Genomic DNA, 21,314 nt, shown 5'->3' on the forward strand with positions numbered 1-21,314 from the left:
ATGCTCAGCAGCAGAACTGACAGTGGACCAGAAGCACTTTTGGGTCCACTGGGGAGTCCATGGGGGGCCCCCCCATATGACCCTTGCTTAGCAACCAGTGCCTCCTGGGTCTGGGGGGGCACCCAGGGTCCCTTTGTGGCCAATTGCTGAGCCGGGGGGGTGGGGGGAGAGGGGGGCTGTGTGCTCAGCAGTGAACCCAGAAGTGGACTGGAAGTACTTCCAGTTTCACTGCCAAGTACTCGGGGGGACCCCGCACGCTCCTGTGGGATGCTGCATCCACCCCACCAGGTACCTCAAGGTATGTAGAAAAAACATTTAAAGCTGTGTCTATGGCTGAAATGCAGCCATATTGTGGTTTACAGATGAGGAACTCAGAAGCAGAGAGCTTGAATGACTTGCCTCAATGTACAAAGGAAGTCTGTGGCAGACACAGGAAGGGACCTTTGTAGGAAGTTAGCCAGTTAACAATGACTAGTCTCAGTTCAAAGTGGCTGTTTTCACATTTAAAAAATGGTTTCATATTATTTGGAACCATCAAGTCATATAATAGGTTTATGAATCCATGTAATCTTGTTGCCCTCACCTGTTTCTTTTTTTCTTCCTCTTGCTTATTATACTTATTTCTGATTTCAACTTGGACTAGTCTTCTAAAGTTTCTCCTCTATGTTTGTACAGCCTTTAACACACCAGGACTCTGATCTCGAATAAGGCCTCTTGGGGTATACTATAATAAACAAGAAAATTCTAGGTGTCCTGAATCCTGGGTCTGTGTCCATTTTTCATACTGGGGCTTTGATACTGTGGAATTACACTAAAACAAAGTGAAAAGCATGGGTGATATCCTGGAGGTATACATCATGGCACTGAGTGGTTACTGATTTAACTAGAAAACATGGGACAGATTTTATCTGAAAACAGGATACCTCAAAACTCATGCTATGTGCCAAGCAGAGCTTTTGCACTATTTCAGCCACATCTTTTTCTGTAGATTGCCTCTCAGTTTCTTCCTTTTCATATAGGATACCACTCACATAGAGATCCTTGCAGTCCACTGAAAACAGAGGAAAAAAGAAACTATGCATCATTTCCTATGACCGAAACCAAATAATGGGAAGGACTACCCTGAAGGATGTCAGGTCAGCAAGGGTCCAAAATATATGCCTAAATTGAGCATGACTGCGCTCCTTGAGGGTCAAGAGATGTGGTCACATGCGTTGTAGTGAGGCCTGTGTTAAAGTACATTGCTGAATCAGGGATGAAAAGGGCATGTACCCTGGAAAATGGACCAAATAAGATATACAGGAACAGGAAAAAAAAAAAAATCAGATGATCTTTCAACACACAAACAAATCACATGCTTTTCAATAGTTTCTCTCTCATGACCACAGCCTAATCAACCTACTTTCATCGTTCCTTGTTCTATCACACCCATTTACTGACTGACTGTGCGGGCCTGAAGTCCCAGTAAATTTAGTGGCAATTTTTGGTGTATAAACAAACACGTTATTGGAATCTTCAGTTTTAAAATTTGAGGGGTAAAGACCTTGGCATTTTGTCTCTGGATAGATATTAACAAACTAAAGTCTGGGAAACTTAAGATGTTTTTAGAAACAAAAATAACACTTTGCTTGGAAGTGTGCATAGTTAAATTAAATGGTTTTCAATATTTTGATCTTGACTGTCAATCTTCACTCAGGAAAAGCTCCCAAAGGCTTCAGCAAATTTATTCTGCTATAGTTCAGGTACACTCAGAGATGAGTGAGTAAGAAGGAAGTAGAAACTTTACAATGCACACTCCTTTGAGTCCCACTGGGACTTGCTTTATATTAGGAACCGCACATTAATAATGGAAGGAGTAGCACTCAGCCACTGCAGAAGGAATATATGCATTTGGAAGGTGACTGAGTCAATGCTGAAAGTCAAGGGCTTTGAAAGACCTGGAGTAGAGTTTGGCTATGCAGGAAGTCAGATGCAAGGAATCTCTCTGGTAGATACCTGCCTTAGCCACACTTCAGATTCAACCCCTCCTGCAGGTATGAAGCACGTAGGGCCTTGTGTCCCACAGCAGGCAGCAGAGTGCAGCCCAGAATACAACAGTTTCCTTTTCCACAGAGTCGCATGTAAAAGGGAAGTGCTGGCACAATGCAAGTTCTTACAGCGGACAGGTGAAATGCAATTAAAAACTTTTCCAGGAAATCATTTAATACCTTTCTTGTACAAGGTCTCTGCCTCTACTTGAAGTAGTTTTAGTGCAGACTGTGTCTGTGTCTTTGCTCCACTGCCCTTCCTAGAGAAAGGGGTAAGGAGATTGGACTCAGTACATTTGGCCTCTGCTAGGATTCCTTCCTTAAAGCTCTGAACACATTCCAATTTGGAAGACAGGAGCTGCTGCTGGGACTGAAAGAAACAAAAAACACTTAGAGAAAATCTGTGTGACCAATGGCCACCCACACAATTCTTTCTATGAAACAGAGATACCAGCTCTGTACCCTGCTAGATCTTTCATGATTTGCAGGAGGTGGCAATAATACATGCACAAGCGCATTATGCAACAGACTCGTTATATTTAATTGTCTAATGCATCCGTGTTAGCTAGGTTTCTTTTGTGAGTGGAGATCTGAATAGAAAAAAAAAAAGCTGTTATCTGAAAGCCAGCAGATACAGTAAGTTGTTTGACTTATTTCTGTTGTTAGCATTTTAAAAAAAGAAGTGACATGTACACCGATTGTACTTGGTGATGTGTTACATTTTCAAAACAGCTTTTAGTAACTTAGAGCAATACTTAGCTTCCTCACTTTTACTGTTATTGTCAAATATTTTACTTTCAAATATTCTTTATCTGTTATGTATTCTAGGAAGGAAATTAATCCAGCAATCAGGTTCTTCCATATATTGTTATTTATTTACCAATCATATGAGTAATGAGTTGGCACAGAACATAAATGTGCATTGTTAGCAAAGGACTTTTCACACACACGGAAAAGTCATCAGTTTAGATCTTATCTGCTATAGAGGTTGCTTAAATATTTCCATTCCAAAGGACTCTTGTCAGTCATTTCAGAATAGGATGTAGCAAAAAAAGCAGAGATAAGTAGTCAAGGAGTCAGGAGTCCAAAAGACTCTGTTGCATTCACTGCATGGGTTGAATGGCATGTCATGTATAATACATGGGACCTCACTCTGAATAGTGAGGATGAAAGCAGCACTGAACAGCTGCTTCTTCTACTACGTACAAACAGTGAGGATAGGTCCTCCAAAAAGTCCAGATTAATTGAAAAGTTGACTGTGAACCATCTTGCCTGCACATTAGATAATGAACAGATTGTGGTAATATAGTCAATAGAGAACAAGGCATTAATTACTTTAATGTAATGCATACTCTTACCAAGGCAGAGTTAAAGCTGCATGCACATATGGAACATGCTGTATTTCTTTTATCATGCCCATAACACACAAAACAAATCCCAAAACAAACAAAACAAGAAGACACTGGGTGTGTCCCAGTGACTGGAAACGTGTTTCCCCAGAGACAAATAGCTGTGACACATATTTGTTCCACTGCTAGTTGTCCTGGGGCACACCCCTGTATGCTGCTCTGGCATAAGGCAAATTGCCCAGGGTGGGATTGGGCAGCATTATCTGGGGCTCTGGGGTCTCCTGGGGCTGCAGTGGTGGTGATCCAGGCATGTGGAACCTGGCCAGCAGCCTGAGAGTGGATGTGGCCAGCCATGCTCTGGTTTCAGGCAGTGCATGCTGCAGCTATGTGTGCCGCACCACGGGGTTTTTTTGCATGTTTTTGACACCAAGATCTCAGGGTGTCAGAAAAACCCTCTGCACTGCAATTTAGCAGCACAGCAAACGTATGCGTGTGCGGCAGATGCAGTTTGCAGCACTGCAAACCACACGTGGATGCTTATCGGAATGTACCCATAAACCAGATCCGGACACGCAGGCACCACAAACCATACATGTTGCACATTAAACCATGCATGGTGCTGCTAATTTGCAGCGCAGGGGCAAAATTTATTATTGGGATTTCCCAGTAGCAAACCTCGCCCCCCCCAAACCCCAAAGAAAAAAGCAGCACAAAGAATGCTAAAGGGACGTGTGCTCGGATAAACATAGACGGGTAAGCAGGCAACCCAGGGCTGCCTGCTCCTCCATCTCCAAGTACTGCTTCCCAGCTGGCTGGGGCACAGGGTGCTTCTGTGTGGGGCTGCCTGCCGGCTAGCTCCACATGGAGGCGCCATGTACCCCAGTCAGCCCCCCCTGAAGCACATACAGCAGTGGGACAATATGTCCTGCTGCAAAGCACATGGGCAGGGACACACACTACAGCACAAAGTAGCAGCACAAATTTATGCCTCTACTATTTGTACTGCTGCAAATGCATCCCCTGCCTCATGTGAATGTGATCACAGTGTCTATCTGATATTATATGAAACACCACGTTCATGGCCTGAGGATTCAGAGATGAGTGAAAACATATGAGTTGGAAAATTGGGGATAAGATACCATTCAATCAGCTTTCATTTAAATTGATGGAAATATTTTGATTATCAGAAACACAGTCCTGTAGAACCAGACCTGGCTCTCAAGACCTACAGAGAAATATACCAGTAGGAAGGATTCATGGTAGGACCAACTCTCCACACTTACCACTGCACCAGGTAGAGCAATGGACTGCAAGGAGGTAAAACCTGAATACCGGTGAGAACACAGGTTTAAGTCTCTCGTCTTCAAAAGAATAGGGCCTTTTTGTTGATATTTGGTTGGGCATTTTCCCAGAATGTCCACCTAGTAACAAACATGCAATAACTAGACAGATATAATATTTATGCCCATGCACACAATATAGAGTAGTTACATATCATTACCGCTTCTAAAAATAATTGCTTTGCACAAGACCTGAATTTTCCCTTGCAATGCTTGAGCTCTTTCCTTTGCAATGCTTGAGCTCTGGCCTGGCATGTAGCGTCATTTGAAATGCCCTGGTGAAATGTTTCATTTTACAAAAGTCAGGGTTGGTTGGTTTATTTAATAGTAATCTGAAAGATTTTGGACCAGATAACTTGCTTTAAAGCAGATGCTGGGTCATTCCCTTATTTTAACACCTTGGTCCTTCTCCAGACAGCATTTCTGTGCAGGGCCACATGACAAGAGCTCTTGGACTCATACAAATCCACCAACTCTAGTGGGTAACAATAACTTAAAACAGACTTAAAACAATACTCCAGAACAGAATTTTACCTTAGGTTTTAAAAGTTAGGTCTTTGAAAGTAGTGTTTGGATGATGTTCAAGTGAGAGCCTTGAAAAGCCAAATGTTATAACCCCTTGAAATCAGTTATAAAATTCCTTGACTTTAATAGCTGCAGGATCAGCCCCGGGGAGGAAAGTTGTCACTTCGCACCCAGAACAGGTATAGCCTAAGCAGTAGGGGTGTGTGAAATGGGTCCTATTCGATTTGGATTCAGCCCTAATCAGGGACAGTGATTTGATTAGGCCAAATCTGAATCTGAAGATTCAATGCCAATTTGGAGAATCAGCGATTTGGCAATAGACACAGCTTTAAATCTTTTTTCTACATACCTTGAGGTACCAGGCGTGGCTCGTGAACACTACAATGCTGGGGCAGATGGAGCATCCCACAGGAGCACGGCGGGGGGATGGCAGAGGGGACCCGCATGCTCAGCAGTGAACCTGGAAGTGGACCAGAAGTACTTCCAGTCCACTGCTGGGTCTGCTGGGGAGCATGTGAGGGCCCCCCCCACCTCGGTCACGGGGAGACCCCAGGTGCCCCCTCAGATCCAGGAGGCACCAGTCACCAAGCTAGGAGGTGTGGGGGAGGGAGGGGCCCTGGTACACTCTCTGGCAGACCCAGAAGTGGCGTGGAAGTTAACCCAAGTGCTTCTAGTCCACTTCTGGGTCTGCTGCTGAGTGCGCTGGAGCCCCCCGCGCTCCTGTGGGACGTTCCATCCGCCCCAGCACTGTAGCATTCACGAGTCATCTGGTACCCTGAGGCATGTAGAAAAAACATTTAAAGCTCCGCCTTTGTCTGAATCTCGTCAAATTGATTTGAAGAGATTAAAGGGTCTCCTGATTCAATTAGGATTCAGAGATTCAGCCACTGAATCAAGCCAAATCTAATCAGGGACCGAAGCTTTGCATAGCCCTACTAAGCAGGTATAAGGTGCCCATCCTCACACCACTGTGCCCCGCTTTGTACCACAAGAAGAAAGAATTACTCTTTAGGGTAGGTAGGTAGTAGTTAAGCCATCTGTGCTTAGACTTCTGACAAAAATACCAGTAAAAGTCAATTTTCTGATGTGTGCACTAAGAAAGAGACCACCAATGGATGCTCACCAGCCATCAAGTGGCAACAACTTTTGCTTATTAAAAAGGACATGGACATGATACCCACAACAGCTGAAAGTCAGCCTGGAGCGTGGCAGCACTCACCTCTTCAACGATTCCATCGGCAGTGGGTGCACGTGCAGTCTGAAGGATACTGAGTATGCCCCGTTTGATGTTCAGTGCCCAGGTCTGTTCACTCCTCAGTGGGGAGATTGTTAAAACTCTCCCCTCGTGGAAAGAAAAGTGAAGAGGATGCCGCTCTAGCAGTTCCCTGCAATTAGGTAAGTTACAACTGGTTAGATTTGAGCTGCAAGAGGAATTTATGAACCTTAATAGACTTCAAATTTTTTTACTTGGCGTTTCCCTTTCAGTGGGACTATCTGGCTCCAAAACATACCTCACACTTTATAACTGCTCCTTTTTATGTCACAAGTTGATCTTGTTCCTTACAAGCCCTTTAAAACATCCATTAAGATAATTGCTACAAAACGTTCTATTTAATTAGACTCTACTTAATCAGGACAGCTCCCTGGGAATTCATTTCAGGCTAATTATTATGTTTAATGGCAGTGGTTCTTGCTTAATTGGAGACAGTAACTCCATTTAATGGGGAATCTTTTTGTGATGTAGTAGGTCTTGGGCCACAGTGTCTGTGACTCAGCTGCATGCTGACTTTGTCATTTCCTCTAATGTTTGCAAGCCTTCCACAACTGGGATACATGCAGAAAAGAGAACAATTGCTGCTTCCCCGCAGGACTGCAGATCTGTTCTGCTATTTACATAGACCTAGCCTCCATCCTTGTTGCCAGCATGGATAGCAATACTGAATGCAGCTGTGGTATTAAAACATTGTCTTTTGTTTATCAGGAATTCCTCTGAATAGGAAAGGAAATAACATGCACAGGGATGCCCCAAGGAAGAGGATTTACTGTAGTCCAGTGACCAGTCTGCTTCTACAGTAGACAACACATTTGCTTTGCTCCTTACCGTCAAACTGACCTATTCATCTGATCATTGAGGACAAAATGTTGCTTCAGGAGAAAAAGTCTTTCATGGAACAACACCCAGATAAAGTCTTCATAGAAGGTAAATGTCTATGTGCATGGAGTATGGGTTTCTCCCAACAATATGCCATTGTGACCCATACTAGCTTCAGTGGAAATTACAGGCATCTATAGAAGGCAGGCTAGACCCCAGCATATATGCAATAGGGCTGAAGAAAATGCTAATAAGGTTTGCAGGTGTGAATAATTATTTTGAGCAGCCAAACTTCAGTGAATGCTGTCTTCACTTACTTCATCTTCTGCATTCTTCTTCCTTGCACAGAAGAATGGACATAACTGCCCTTATCTCTACAGAGAACCCCTTGAAGATGCATCTGTGTCCCAAATTATTTGAACTCTGATATCAGGGCTTGTATTGTGGAACAAAAGGTTTTCCTAATGAATACAAAAAAATTGCTCAAAACTTGCTCTTTCTGACCCTCTGCACTGAGCCAATTATCTTTGTTGAGGGCCTGGTACAGATCTCAGTGTTTAAAGGCTGGGAATCCAAGCAGCAGGACAATGCAGGGAGATTACCAAGCTCAGCCAGACCAGACAACAGAACTGCTTTTCTTGGTGAAACAAGGAGCATTAGATCTCTGGGAAAATACCAATCCTCCAAAGCTCATCAAGCCCTTATTGTACAGGCACCCCCACAAGTGTTTGTACCTTAGCCAGAGTGACAGCATGTTATGAATGAGCTCCTAACATATAAAAGGGAGAAGCTGACACTTGAAAAATAAATGCCCTTTAAATGTTGTGGAAGAACACAAAGCAAATTTGCATCGTGAGAAATATTGATCTTCCCCAAAATTAAAACCTTGGAGACACATTTTCAAAGCTCAAGGACCCTGGATCTTGTCTGTTCCTGTAGCCATCACAGCCATAAGCACAAACCAGGCATCTGCACATCACAAACCAGCAATGCACCTGACAATTTGCACATGCACTGTCCATTGCAGGTATGTCTCTACGTGAGAGGCCTAAAAACTAGACCTGATTTTTTAAACTAAATGGCTTTTAATGATTTTGCTAGTGGAGATCTGACCCCGATCTTTTTTCTCAACTGGAAATTAAGTGAAGCAAGAAACATCAGGGAAATGTTAATAAGCTGCTGCAAAGCCATGTAGTTTCAAAAACACCTGGAACTGAGCCAGGTGAGGGATCATTTTACCTTAAACTATCTATTCCTTTCAGTGGATCTTCCCTGGATGCCCGTGTCTTCTTTATCTGAACTTCTTGCATCTAGGAAAGAAAATACCAGTGCAGCAAATACCATTGTCAACAGGGACCGAGAAGCTTGAATTCACACAAGGACATAGGCATATAAAAAAAACATTAAGCAGAGGCTTAATTCTGCAGCCTTTACTCATGGAAGTCAACACTACACAAGATACAAACAGGTTCACTGAAGTCTTTGGGACAACTCACATATGGATGATTAATTTCTGGAGATTGCCTGTATGATGCGCAAGTAAATAAAAGCTGTAGGGTCAGGCCCTACAGCATTCTATACAAGCTATACTTTATTTTCAGACACAAAGGGACATCCTGCTTTGGAGATAAAAAAAAAAAAAAAAAGATACAGTTGGCTAGACACAGCTCTTCAAACAAAATACACCGCTACAGAGGCAAAGCATGTGTGACAGCTATTTTGGCTGATGTACCAGGAAGTAGGTACCTCTAGACCAAAAAGTATGAATTGCTTCAGCTTTAACTCGAAGACCTCAGCTCATTAACAAAGGTTATAACAGATTGTCTGTTTTGTGTTACAGTTAAAAGCAGAAGCTGCAGACAGTGAGAAACCATGTTGAACAATCGTCTTACAGAATTTATCGCTGAGTTGAGTAAAAAGCGGATACTTTCCTGGTATTTCAACCACCTCCTCTCAAAACAACCATAAGGACAAATTTGGAAGGGAAGTTGCTTCAGGGCTTGTGGCTTGATTTGCTCAGACACTGGGAAGTTGTCCAATTACGGACTGGAATCTGGAAGGAAGCTGGCAATGTGGGCCTTTCTTGTTGACATCCAAGGAGGTTTGACCACAGGGCACTACCTTGTTTTAACAGTTGTTGCAAATCAAGACAGATACTGAATCACAGGGTATTGCCAGCAGGGACCAAATAGTTATAAGGCCCCTTATTTCAATATAGAGCTGTGAAGTGTTGAGTCTAGCCGCTGGTGCTGCAGGGTGATTTTGAAAGCTTTGGTATCTCCTGTAGCTTGCCAGCTTTTATCCTTCACAAGTGGCAAGATGGGATCATGGAAGCTGTAGCCAGTTACCTTTACACAGGTAGCATGGTCAGGGTCAGTTTGGGAACAGCCTTGATGCGGTTCCTGATGGGTGACAAGGTGGGGAGCCAATTTGCCCTTCATGTAATTTGTTCATTGTGGTGCAGTCTCTTCTTGAAGCACATTTTTGTGTATTGTTCCTCTGTGGGGTCTGAGTCAGTAAACATCCACATACCAAAAAAAGCAACTCATGCTTCCTTTTTCTAGCTAAGAGTCTCTTCACACACAAACTCCCCAAGTTTTGCCCACTAGGACCCAGTTCCCACATGCTTAGATAACACAGTTAGAAGAAAAGGATATGATTTGAGCAGGAACATTATCAGTTTTCCTGAGCAAAGGGAAAGCATACATGCCTCAAACCACGGACTACCCCCCTAAACTAGTCTCATGCCAGTAAGCTTCTTCATGACTTTGCTACAGGAAGCCTCTGAATTAATCAGTCTATGAATACGAACGGAAGCCCAGGTAGTATGGATAGATTATTGTTTCATACTTCTCTTGTTGGGCACCTATTCATAGCAGTCAGACTGAATTTGGCCTACAGCAGGCCACACCTCAGGATAAACTATGAAATTCAAGTCTCTGGTCTCCTTTACCCATCAAGTTCAATAGCAGCATTAGGAGACCCCTGGATTCTAAACTGGAACGAAAGGCTTACGTCAAACAACTCACAGAAACTTCTAAAGGTCTCTTTAAAACAAAAAAAAAAAAACTGCTGCTGTTTAAATTACTGTTGCAGATATAAAAGTGATTTTAAAAAAATAAAATCACCTAGCCCTTTTCAAGGGGGTTGCCTTCATCTCCAGTTCTGCACTTCATATAGTCAACAAGCAAAATAGTCTTTTCACTCAGGAAAGAAGCTGGTTTCTATTATTCAGCCCTTAAAAAGCTTCTTATTGTTTAATTAGAAGCAATGAAACATCCAAGCAGTTCTGCAGTGCTCATAATCAGTCACAGTGTTTTGTCATTATTGTTTTAATTGCAGATTTCCACTGGTTCAAATGCAGCAGTCACCCTACAGAGTAGCAGTGCTCTGTGCTAATTAATTCCAGTCATTGAAGCACTTGCAGAATTCATGAAAATACTTACTTTTAAGACCATATGGCACTTTCCTAGTGCTTCAAGGATCACTGTGCTCTCAAGGGAAACACCACTCCTTTTGTAAATGGGTCCCTGTAGGAATGTGGTGGTGGCTGTAGAATACCTATAGATATATCTGGAGCCTTTAGGGAATTGCAAGGTGGTGTGTCCTAGGAAACAAACACACAGAAAGCCATTTAGGAACTGTTGTGTTGTCTCAGAAAATTAAGGTGACATTTGTAGATTTGGGCCATTCAAGGCGTCTAAAAAGTGAGCAGCCAGGTTTTCAAAAGCATGAAAGCACCCAACAGTCCCCACTCATCCCAGCTGTGCAGATTCCTTCTGGAAGATACAGGGAAGAGAAGTTCCCCTCCCTCATCCCATGCACATTTTCAGGGACCAGCCACAATTTTGTAACACCTCAGTTCCTGAGGCTGTAAAAATCTAATAACAGCAGAAGTATGCAGGGCCTGGAAGGCATAACATCCTCCTTGCCTCCCTCCCCCACCACTTCTTGTTGACTACAGTCCAAAGCAAAGACTTCACGGCTTTCATTTCGTACATGTGCTGTGAACGGCGTCTCCACTGACAAATGAACTGTTGAGTGATTTCTAAGTCAGAACCACCCCCTGAGACTTTTTGGCTCACTCTGGGGTACCAAAAGGTAAGTCAGGAATGATATTTGAATTTAAGGGCATACATTCAACTTTATCCTTTCTTACTGATGGAGATTAGGTTTACAGGACATTGTCAGGTTTACAGGACAAGCAGAAAGGGGCTAGATTCCTCTGATACAAGTATCAATCAGAAGTCTTCTGAAATCATGTTTGTGGCATGGTAGAGTGGGAAATCATTTCCCAAATCTTCAGTGGTCCAGTGTGGAGTTATAATTAAACCTGAAGTCAGAGTCAGTATATTATGCCCTGAACTATTCACTGCATTCTTTTGAGTGGAATCAGCCTAAAAAAATAAACTGCGTCTTGTAATATCTGCTATTACATGTTTTTCCACCATGTTGTTTAGTACATCTCACCCTATAGGGCAATGGATACGATTTATGTATGGCCACATTACTTACATTTTCAGAAGGCAGGAAACAAACAGTGGGAAAACAAGCAATCAAAACTGGGGGTGGATTTTTTGAGCTGTGCAAGTGTTAACCCTTTCCTCCCTCTTGGAGGCATTAGCTGTTTCTATGCTATAAACTTCATCTAAACTGTTTCACAGATACGTGATCCATGAGGCAGTTAAAATAATAAAAGAGCTTGGCTATAGACAACAATCTATTTGTATGGATTGGCTTTCAGCTTGTGTAGTTATTTCTCACTAAACGCAAAACAGGGACAGTAGTCCCATTTCACTACAGTCCTTTTCAAAGTATGGTGTTGAAAACAGCTGCTTAATTGTAAGGATTAGCCTTGTGTCTGGGTAGCATCACCCCCAAATGAAGAGAAAGTCCGAAGGGCTAAAGTGTTTGTCATCGCTCTATATGGCTACAGTCAAAGGAAACAAAGTGATAGGGACCTGTGATTTAACAGCTGGAGGATCAGAACTATAACCCTGCTGGTCCTAGAATTTCAGGTGGCCACGGTATATCAAAGGCTGACAATCATGCAGCCTCTAAAAGATCAGAGTTGAGCACCATCTCTAGCAGCGGGACTACTTTAAGGCAGAAGTGGAAAGTTTGGCTAGTATGCTCTCTTGTGCCTGCAACACTTTCTGGCACAACACTTTCTGCACTGCGTAGCTGCCCTCTATTACCACTGTCTCTGTCTGCACAGTCTTCCAAGCCTTTTTGAGATAAAAGCGTTTTTAGGCATGTTGCAGCTGGGTAAGCAAAGGGCTTCTCAGTCACATGGGCTAGGGCAGCCTACAGCTTAGGTGAGAGGGAAGGGGAGTTGTGGGAGCACAGGCCTTCCTGTCTTCCCCTCCTGTGACTCAGAAAAGGAGCAACACACACAAAAGCAGCAGCTGCCAATGTGAGGCTGAGGTTACTAACCATATCCCAGAGCCAATGAATTATATGTGGAGGCCTACATAACTCCTGGTGAAAGAAAGCAATTTTTGCAGTTCGGTCATAGCTGAAAGAGCCAATTTCGGGGTCATGTCACTGTGACCTCACACCTTGGCACTGATTGGTAGAAAGCCTCCCGGCAGAAGAAGGGATGAGGGGGCAGCTGCCATCTTGACTGCTGGATGCCCTTGAGGTAGCGTTTCCCATCAGCACTGATTGACAGAGAGGCGTAAGGTGGCAGCTGACATCTTGGCTGCTGTCCATGCTGCTCCGCCAGCCGACAGCTTCCCTTCCCAGGCAGGCTGTGAGGCCAGGCGGTAGCAAGAGCGAGGACTGCTGGCTGCTGAGCCAGCATTTTATTTTTAGTAAGTTTGGGTTTTTTGGTTGACTTCCCGAGAAATTGCTGCCAATGCCATTTTTCACAGTGATCATGGAGTTTGCCAGTTTTTCTGGTTTCCACAAAAATCGTGAAACCGTGACTTTAGTAGGTCATATACCCTAGGGAAAGCAGTGGTTCACAACCTCTTTTGGACTCAGGGCACCTCTTGGGAGACTCAAGTCATACTTAGGAAATTCTGACAGCTTTTGATTTTCACTGTTTTTTGACTACAGGAGATAACAGGCAGTTCTTCTATTTCAAGAACTCAGAAAGCCCACAACAGGTTAGACTGTTTTGAACACCATGGCTTCCTATTTAAAAATCTCAGAATCTCATTCTGTGAATCACGTCTGCACACCTAACAGTGCTGACATTGCATAGCACCCGTAGCAACCTTGAAAGTATCTCAAAGCGCTCCAGGGTGTCATGACACTGATTGAGAATCACTGCTGTAGTGTGTCCCTAGCAGCAATAGCCATGCCCTGTGCCTACCAGCCAGGAGAGAGTTAGGTCTTTCTCCTCACTTGCTTCTGTGAAGATAAGACTGGGACTTGGAAGAAGAGACATTCTGCATATATTGCACTGATAATTACTGTGACTGATCCAACTCCACTGAATTTCACTTGTGGCCACTCAGGGCACTGCAAGGCTCATTCATCAATACTACTCACTGTTCTCCTCTGTGTTTCTAGCCTAGCAGTAGTAAACCTCAGTGCAGATATTAATATCACCCTTCTAATAAAGCAATGCCCAATATAGAGGGGGAAAACTTCATAGTTATCCTTCACTACTATGCCATAGCCCTGAATACCACCTTGTCTTACTCACCAACACACTCTGTCATACAGGAGGCTTCCTGCTCTAAAGTCTCCTGGGTTCCTGAAACAACAAATCAAAAGTAATTGTAGAAGGGCATTCAGAATCCTGTGTGCAGCTCCAGTGCCTGATCCTATAGCTGTTCATTTGCAGGAAACCTAAGAGGTATGTGAAAGCAGCAGCACACAAAGTCCTCTAAGAGCAAGAGCTTTACTAGGGAAAATGCTGTGGCAGGAACATGGATGTGGGAACACACACAGTCATTTTGCTTTGATATTTCACAATCAGCATGCAAACGCCACCCTCCCTCCCACCACTGCGCAGGCCCTCTGTAGTTATTCTGGCACACCAGAGAGAACCAAAGTGACTGTCTGAATCTGGCAGCCTCAAGTAAACTTCTGTAATCATTGGCACTGCATCTGCTGTACTACAATGGGCACTAATGGCCAGAGCAGGAAAGTGGAGATCTCCACAGTGAGTTAAGATACAAGGTTTAGGAGTTCTTCATACAAATCAGATACAAAGCTGTGATGTAGACCTGAATGTCCCTGAAGCTCATTCAGGGAGGACTACACCAAGGGCTATACTATCAGTCCATCTCTATAGGTATAGAACAGATATGGTGACCACCTTTACAAAATGTAAAAGCAGGACACATGACACTGGTAGCTGGGCAGTGGGGGGGGGGGAGCAGGAGGAGGAGGGGTTTTGTGGTGCAACCCCACCATCCACGCCAAGCCTATATGGGGGAATGCATTCCCAACCCCACCCCATGCTGTCAGTGCTGCTGCCAGCCCTAGGAAACGAGTTGTCTGCAGCCCCCACACACCTTCGGAGCACACACAGAACAATAGGGGCAGGGAGGTCGGCAGTGGGACCCCCCCAACCAACTCCACAGGGGCAGGTTGTGCCACAGCCCCCACCCCAAGGGCCACCCTCTGTGCCCAACTGGCCCCAGCCCCGGTTACTGCTGCCTCTGCATCCTCCTGGCCACTGCCATTACAAGAGCCAGGCTTAGCACTCACTCTTTCTGTCACCATCTTTCCATTGAATTGTGTTGAGACTGGGGAATTCATGACAAATGCTGTTTCAGAGTCATTCAGCCCAGGCCTGGAACTCAATATTTACATTTCAGGACTGTTCTGCCCAATTAGGGATGGGTGCTCACCATAAAAACAGAGATAGGCACCTCCTGACACAAGTGTCAGAGCGTGTCATGCAATGGCATTTTGCTTGGCATGCATGCCTCTGGATGGACAGTGGGGAAAAGGCCAGGTCTGCACTGCCACATCAAGAATCGTGCCCCTTGCAGCTCCCCCACCATCTGTCCCTGGCATGCCAACATCTTACAAGTCAAGGTTATGGGTGTTTTTGGCACTCTGCCCCAAAACGTTGCCAACCCCTCATATAGCATCACATTTGCCCTTATGTAAGTGTGCTTTTAGTATCATAGTGCTTAGGGTTGGAAGGGACCTAAACAGATCATCAGGTCTGACCCCCCTGCCCTGGGCAGAAACAGGTGCCAGGGTCATACCACCCCCACCATATTTCTGTCCAGCCTCCTCCTGAAGACCCGCAAGGTAGGAGAGCACCACCTCCCTTGGGAGCCCCAACTGTAAAGTAATGTCTCCTGATGTCTTGCCTGAACCTTCTCTCTAACAATTTGTGGCTGTTATTCCATCCTTTTGTGATTTTCCATCCTCTTCTGTTTTTTTGGGTGGAGATGCACACTCAATACTGACCAAATACATCAAATGAGTAACCTGTTTCCTATACTTCACCCGGAAGACAGAAAGAGTGCCATCTTCCAGGGGAACACTGAACCTGGCTCCCAACCTCTGCTGGCCCACAAGCAACAGCACAAAGCAAGGAATGCGTTTTGGAGAACATAAGACTGCTCTCCCTATCATATCTCAGTTTTTAATTTCCTTGGGCTGCAAGCAATGTTGGAGGGTTTCTGCAGGTGCTGGGCTGGCAAATGCTATGCTGGACTAGCTAATGCTGGAATGAGACTAATCACTCTGATTAGATGAATTATGTTGGCTGTAAAAGCTTGGACAATGCCTCTTGCACAAAAATGCAACAGTGGCTGGGGCAAGCCTGGGCTGTGGCGACAAGACTGCCACCCCCCCACCCCAAGTCTCTGCAATGGCTGCAACCCATTAAGGCGTAGAGATAGTTGCGCTTGAGGCACCTGATACCAGATCCATGCCATAAAATAATAAAAATGTTGGCTCCTCTAAAAGAAAAATTGTTAGCAAAAAACCTGACACACTCATCACATGCATCTCCAAGGTAAGAGAGCAAAAGAAAAAGCCAGTGTAACTAGACAAGGCAAGGAACCTACCTAAATATACATTTCAACTGAAGTAGCAACTAAAGAAAATAAAAGACTAAATATACATTTCAAGCAAAACCTGTAAAAGGTGCATTGAAGACAGGAAAGATGTCCCATACATGATATCTTTACATTTCTCAAAACAGGCATCCAATGCCTAAGGTGTTACAAATGTTTCAATCATTCACTTTATGTCTGGAGTTCTGTAAATAGACCATCACTGGTACAAGCTATTGTAAATTTGCCCCATTGATAAACAAATACCCAAAAACAGGTCTGGTAATGATTGCCTCTAAGTATCGTGTTTGACCACTCAAGACCCATAACATTTAATTGCAAGAAACACACGTCTTCACACCTGGACAAATCCAAAAACAGGAACCAGACAACTTAACGATTGTAATATGACAGTCACTCTTTTCCTCCCTGTTCCTCTAGGACTTAAAATTGGCCAACCATCAAGGAAAAATGCTTTGAAGCTATACAATTAAAACAGTATAAAAAGCAGACAGAACTGCCAGCAAGGTGTGCAGTCCAGAAAAGATCAAGAAGCCACCCTGTACCCAGCCCAAAAGTGAAGGACTTGTGCTCTGTAAAGATTCAAGACTGGATTAGCTTTCCAGCCTGCATTAGTGAGAAAATACTGCTGCAGCTAAATATGTATTAGGACTTTCTGTAATAGTTCATAGTATATTGGGAAAGAGTCTTTTTTTTCTGTCATTTAGTTGTGTAGGTTGTTGGTAGTTATTAAAGCAAGCATTTCTGCTATTAAACAACTGAGTGTTGTATGAATTCTTAAAGCACTAGATTTAAAAACCTGCTTTTAAGTCCAACAGGGTGAACAAAGCACATGCCCTTTGTAATTTCACTTGTGGCCCACTTTAGACATACCTAAATAAATCAATCCACTCTGAATAAAGCATTTGATTTTTAGATTATTTTCCATATTCACCCAATGCCTTTGCTTTAGCAGAGGCTACCATCGAATTTTCTAATGAGTCCAAATTAGAAGGCTAGCAAACACTGACCAACACAACCACTATGTTTGATTAATGCATCAGAGGGCCCAAGAGCAGATATCTGGTAGTAATAAAAGTAAAGTCCTACAACTAGTGAAGGGATAAATAGCACATAAATACAATCAGAGGCAGGGAGAGAAAATGACTTATCAAAGCAGCTTCAGCAATGGTAATTAACTAGGAGTGCTTACATAAATTACATTTTCTCATGCAATCGGGCTCCTGAAAGTGCTCCCCAGTCATAACATAACATGTACATGGCTGCAGAGTGTATTTAAAATAACCAATTGCAAAAAAAGTTAACCCTTGTCAAATCAGATATTAGACAAAGGCACTCCAAAGCAGAGTGCCTTAGGGAATCTGTATTCCCTCCAGGGTTTTTTTTTTGTGTTTTGTGCAGCTGGGATGCTGCTTGTACCAGCCCAGCCCTGCCCTGCCCTTGGGGCTCCTCAGTGGGGAAGGAGCAGCAGGCAGCTGCCAGCTGGGCTTGGCTTGGCCAGAGCTAGAGTGGGGGCAGGGTGGAGCAGAGCCCCCCCACCTCGTGTCCCTCCCCCACCACAGCTAGTCTGGCTGGGATATTGGGGAAAACTGGGGCAGGCCCATGAGGCAAGGGGGCTCCATTCAATCCTGCTCCCCCCCCCACAGTCAAGAGGCCTGGGTAGGGTATGGGGAAAGGGACCCCCCTCATCTGACAGATGCAACCCAGCTCCCCCCAGTGCCTCAGCCAGGATAGCTGGGGGGGGGGTCCGCCAGGTGAGGGGGCTCCATTCCATCCCGCACCCCCCCACCCAAGCCAGGCCAAGCCCAGCCAGCAGCTGCCTGCTGCCCCCTCTCCTTTCCCTTCCATCCCCCACTGACAGTCCTAGAGCTGGGCGGGGGGAGATAGGGGGGAAGAAGAGTTCAGCAGCCTCCTTGGAGGCTGCTGGAGTGCCTCTGCCTGCTGGCCAGGACTGGTGTAGGCTGACTCAAGCCGCCTTCTCCTGACCCAACAGGTGAACATTTGTTGGGTTGGGGGGGGAGAGAAGAGAGCTCTAACTAGTGGCACTTTGTGTAAAGCACCATGAGTTAGAGCAGGGCCCTAAACGTCTGTAGGCATGCTAGGTTTCTAAGGGTGAAGTAGCACATTACATTTAAACCATACGAAATCTGTAGAATGTTAAGTGATGTTAAAGTTAGAAGATGTTGTGAGCAGTCTCACATTAAGGATTAAGACCGTTAACTGGAAAGCAGGGGCATAGGTAGGAGCCAGGACACGGGCTCTATTGTGGCAGGGGAGACCTTGGAATGCTGGAGGATTGCAAATTGCTTGTTTTACCTTTGTGGACCAGACTAAAGTTACCCTCGTATAAACTAGTTAGCCCAGGTCAGAGTTAGCCCTTGCCTGAAGTGGCATAACTTTGAGAGACTCGGGGGGCACCCAGCATGAATTAACAAGCTTTAGCATGAAGACATACACTCTTAAAGTGCCATTTGTATCATCTAACATGTAGCTTCACCTTTAAAGTAGTCTCTCTTTGAACACTTCTTAATATTATTCTTTCACGAAACCAAGCTCAGTAGCTGCCAGAGGGAAGGCTGAACTGTGCACACGGGGCTGGGAGGGGCAACGTGTTCCACAACACCCAAAATTCTGAGATAACACAGAGTCCAAATGCCACTAGCGCTCTGAGTTCAGACCCAAGGAAGTGCCATCTTCCCCTTGAGCTCCTTCCCCTTCAGTTGTCCCTATCTGTTTTATTACTTCAGCCACTTGTACACAGTTCAGCACAGGAAGCACAGCTGCAATCCTGGCACCAGCAAGGTAGTGGGAGTTCTGCAACGCAGTCCAGTGGGACTACAATTTCATTGTCAGCTTGTACTTCCCTGAGCACATTTTGGAGGCTCCTGTAATACACGGCATCCCTTTTGTGCATCTACTCAGGTTAGCATGAACATTTAACACCACTTAATTTCTTTCCTTTCTTATGCGGAGAGTAAGGGACTAATTCTGCCACTCTTGCCTACACTCAGTTGCAGTTATACTAAATGAAGGATATTGCTTCTGTCACCTGAAACAGGAACAAGAGCAGGCTTCAATTCTGCAGGTGATATTTTTCAGCACCAGCAAATCGTCGAACAAACTCTAGCCATCACATCACATCACATCACATCACACCAATGCTGGTTTTTTAGCCACCCCAAATCCCCAGAGCACTCTGTTCTCCTGCATAAAAGAGTAGCAAAGTCCTAGAGACACCAGGGTAAATCCAATGGTGAAAGAGCATTCTCTTCAAATTTCCACCAGTATAAATTAAATGATAATTTGGCCCATTCTACATAAATAGTCAATCTATTCTCTTTGATTTGAGTATGTACAATTTCCATTGGAACTACTAGGATACAACACAACTGGACAAATCCCTGGATTTCCAAACCAGCAGAAACAATCCTGTGCCCAAGGGGAAACAAGGCAGAGAGAGAGTAATTGATGTAACTTGCACAGTTACTGCAACTGTGGCTAGGGACAAATATTACTCATAAGCCAGTTTAAGGATCAGAAACTGGTTTAAACCTGTAACAGAACAGATGTTCAGTGTACATAAACCAGTTAGAAGATGGTTGAAACTGGTTTGAGATAAACCTGGTTGAATGTAGTATCAGATTTAACTGATTTAGCTCCAAACAGTTTATTCAATGTCTGTCCCAGACCCTTTACTGGTTTAAGATAAATCAGGTACCCCCAGCATCCCGGCATGCTCTCTGGGCTGGGCAGGGCTCTCTGCTCCACAGCAGGGCTGGCTCCTCCCCTCTGCTCCCTGGCCAGAGCTCTGGCAAACTTGCAGGCACAGCAGGGTCTGCCTGACTTGCCCCCTGCCCTACCTATGCCCTGCTGCTCAAGCAGAAAATCCCCCTTTCCCTCCCTCCCATCTCCCACAGCAGGGACCCCAGCCATGTAGCATGCTAGCTAATGCTGAGAGGTGTCTGTGTGTATTTCCAATTTTACTGGGACAGGCAGACAAAACAATGACTGCTTAGGGCTGTTTGGAGCTAATCAACAAGTCAGCTAGTAAGCTGTTTAAGAAGAGTTTGAACTAATCAGAGGCCCTGCTGGGGCCTGGCCATGCCCCCCCCCCTCAGCTCAGCACTAAACAAGGGAAGGGAGGGCTGCTCTAGTGCCTGCCGCCTTCTTGCCTGAGCCAGTGCAGGCACGTGCCTGAATTTCCTCAGTCCAGAGAGAATGAATGTGCAGTTGCAAACTGATTTAAAATAGAGTAACTTGTAAAGATTGTATCAATTCAGGCTCATGCTTTTTGAATGTCTGTCCCTAGACTGCATGTACAAATAGGGAAACCAGGCAGTCAAAGAGCCAGTGTCATGTAGACAGGGCTGTACCAGGGAAAAATCCAGGGAGTAAAACCCCCATAGATTCCAGATGCATATTAGAAGCTAACCCTGCCAACAGCCTGATCCTACATTTCTGATGCACAAACCTTCCTTGGTTTTCAGTGGGAACATGCATAAAGTTACAAAAACTGAACTTCACTGTAGATATGATACAACACAATTGGTATGAAGAACAGTGGTACTGTTGGTACCACAGATAGGGACAACTGAGGGAGAGGTGCCCAAGGGGAAAATGCTTTGGTATGAAGAACAGAGATGTTTATATTGCTTCTACAAACTCCATGCTAATAAAATATAGCCTCCAGCTATAAGCAAGAATCTCAGAGCTTCTTGGGTCAATTATTCCCACAAGAGACAGACATTAATAATACCTTTTACTTGCTGGGTTTTTTGCCTTTGGATATATTATGTGCCATCTGCCTTAAAAAAAATGCTTTTGTCAAACCAAGGCATTTAAAATCCCCTGTTCAGATTACTTGAATGACACAAAAGAATTTAACTTACTGTTTCTTTTGCACTTTAAAACCATGGGAAGAAAAATTAATTGCTCTTGCAACAAAAATAAGCAGAGCACTTTTTCCCTCCAGTATCCAT

General features: G+C 44.4%; 1 protein-coding gene across 2 annotated transcripts in view; it reads right to left on the reverse strand.

Moving 5' to 3' along the window:
- LOC109313505 overlaps positions 1-21,314 on the reverse strand; it is a 176,447-nt gene that overhangs the window by 153,586 nt on the left and 1,547 nt on the right. For both annotated transcript variants that reach the window (XM_019540114.1, XM_019540115.1), the window contains exons 2-8: positions 13,992-14,042; positions 10,780-10,940; positions 8,573-8,643; positions 6,461-6,626; positions 4,660-4,797; positions 2,208-2,397; positions 924-1,051 (exon numbers count right to left, since the gene is read on the reverse strand). In XM_019540114.1, coding sequence (XP_019395659.1) covers positions 924-1,051; positions 2,208-2,397; positions 4,660-4,797; positions 6,461-6,626; positions 8,573-8,643; positions 10,780-10,940; positions 13,992-14,042 — 905 coding nt within the window. The remainder of the gene's footprint in view (positions 1-923; positions 1,052-2,207; positions 2,398-4,659; positions 4,798-6,460; positions 6,627-8,572; positions 8,644-10,779; positions 10,941-13,991; positions 14,043-21,314) is intronic.

This window comes from Crocodylus porosus, unplaced genomic scaffold (assembly GCF_001723895.1).
Source record: "Crocodylus porosus isolate Cpor-Errol unplaced genomic scaffold, CroPor_comp1, whole genome shotgun sequence".
NCBI lineage: Eukaryota > Metazoa > Chordata > Crocodylia > Crocodylidae > Crocodylus > Crocodylus porosus.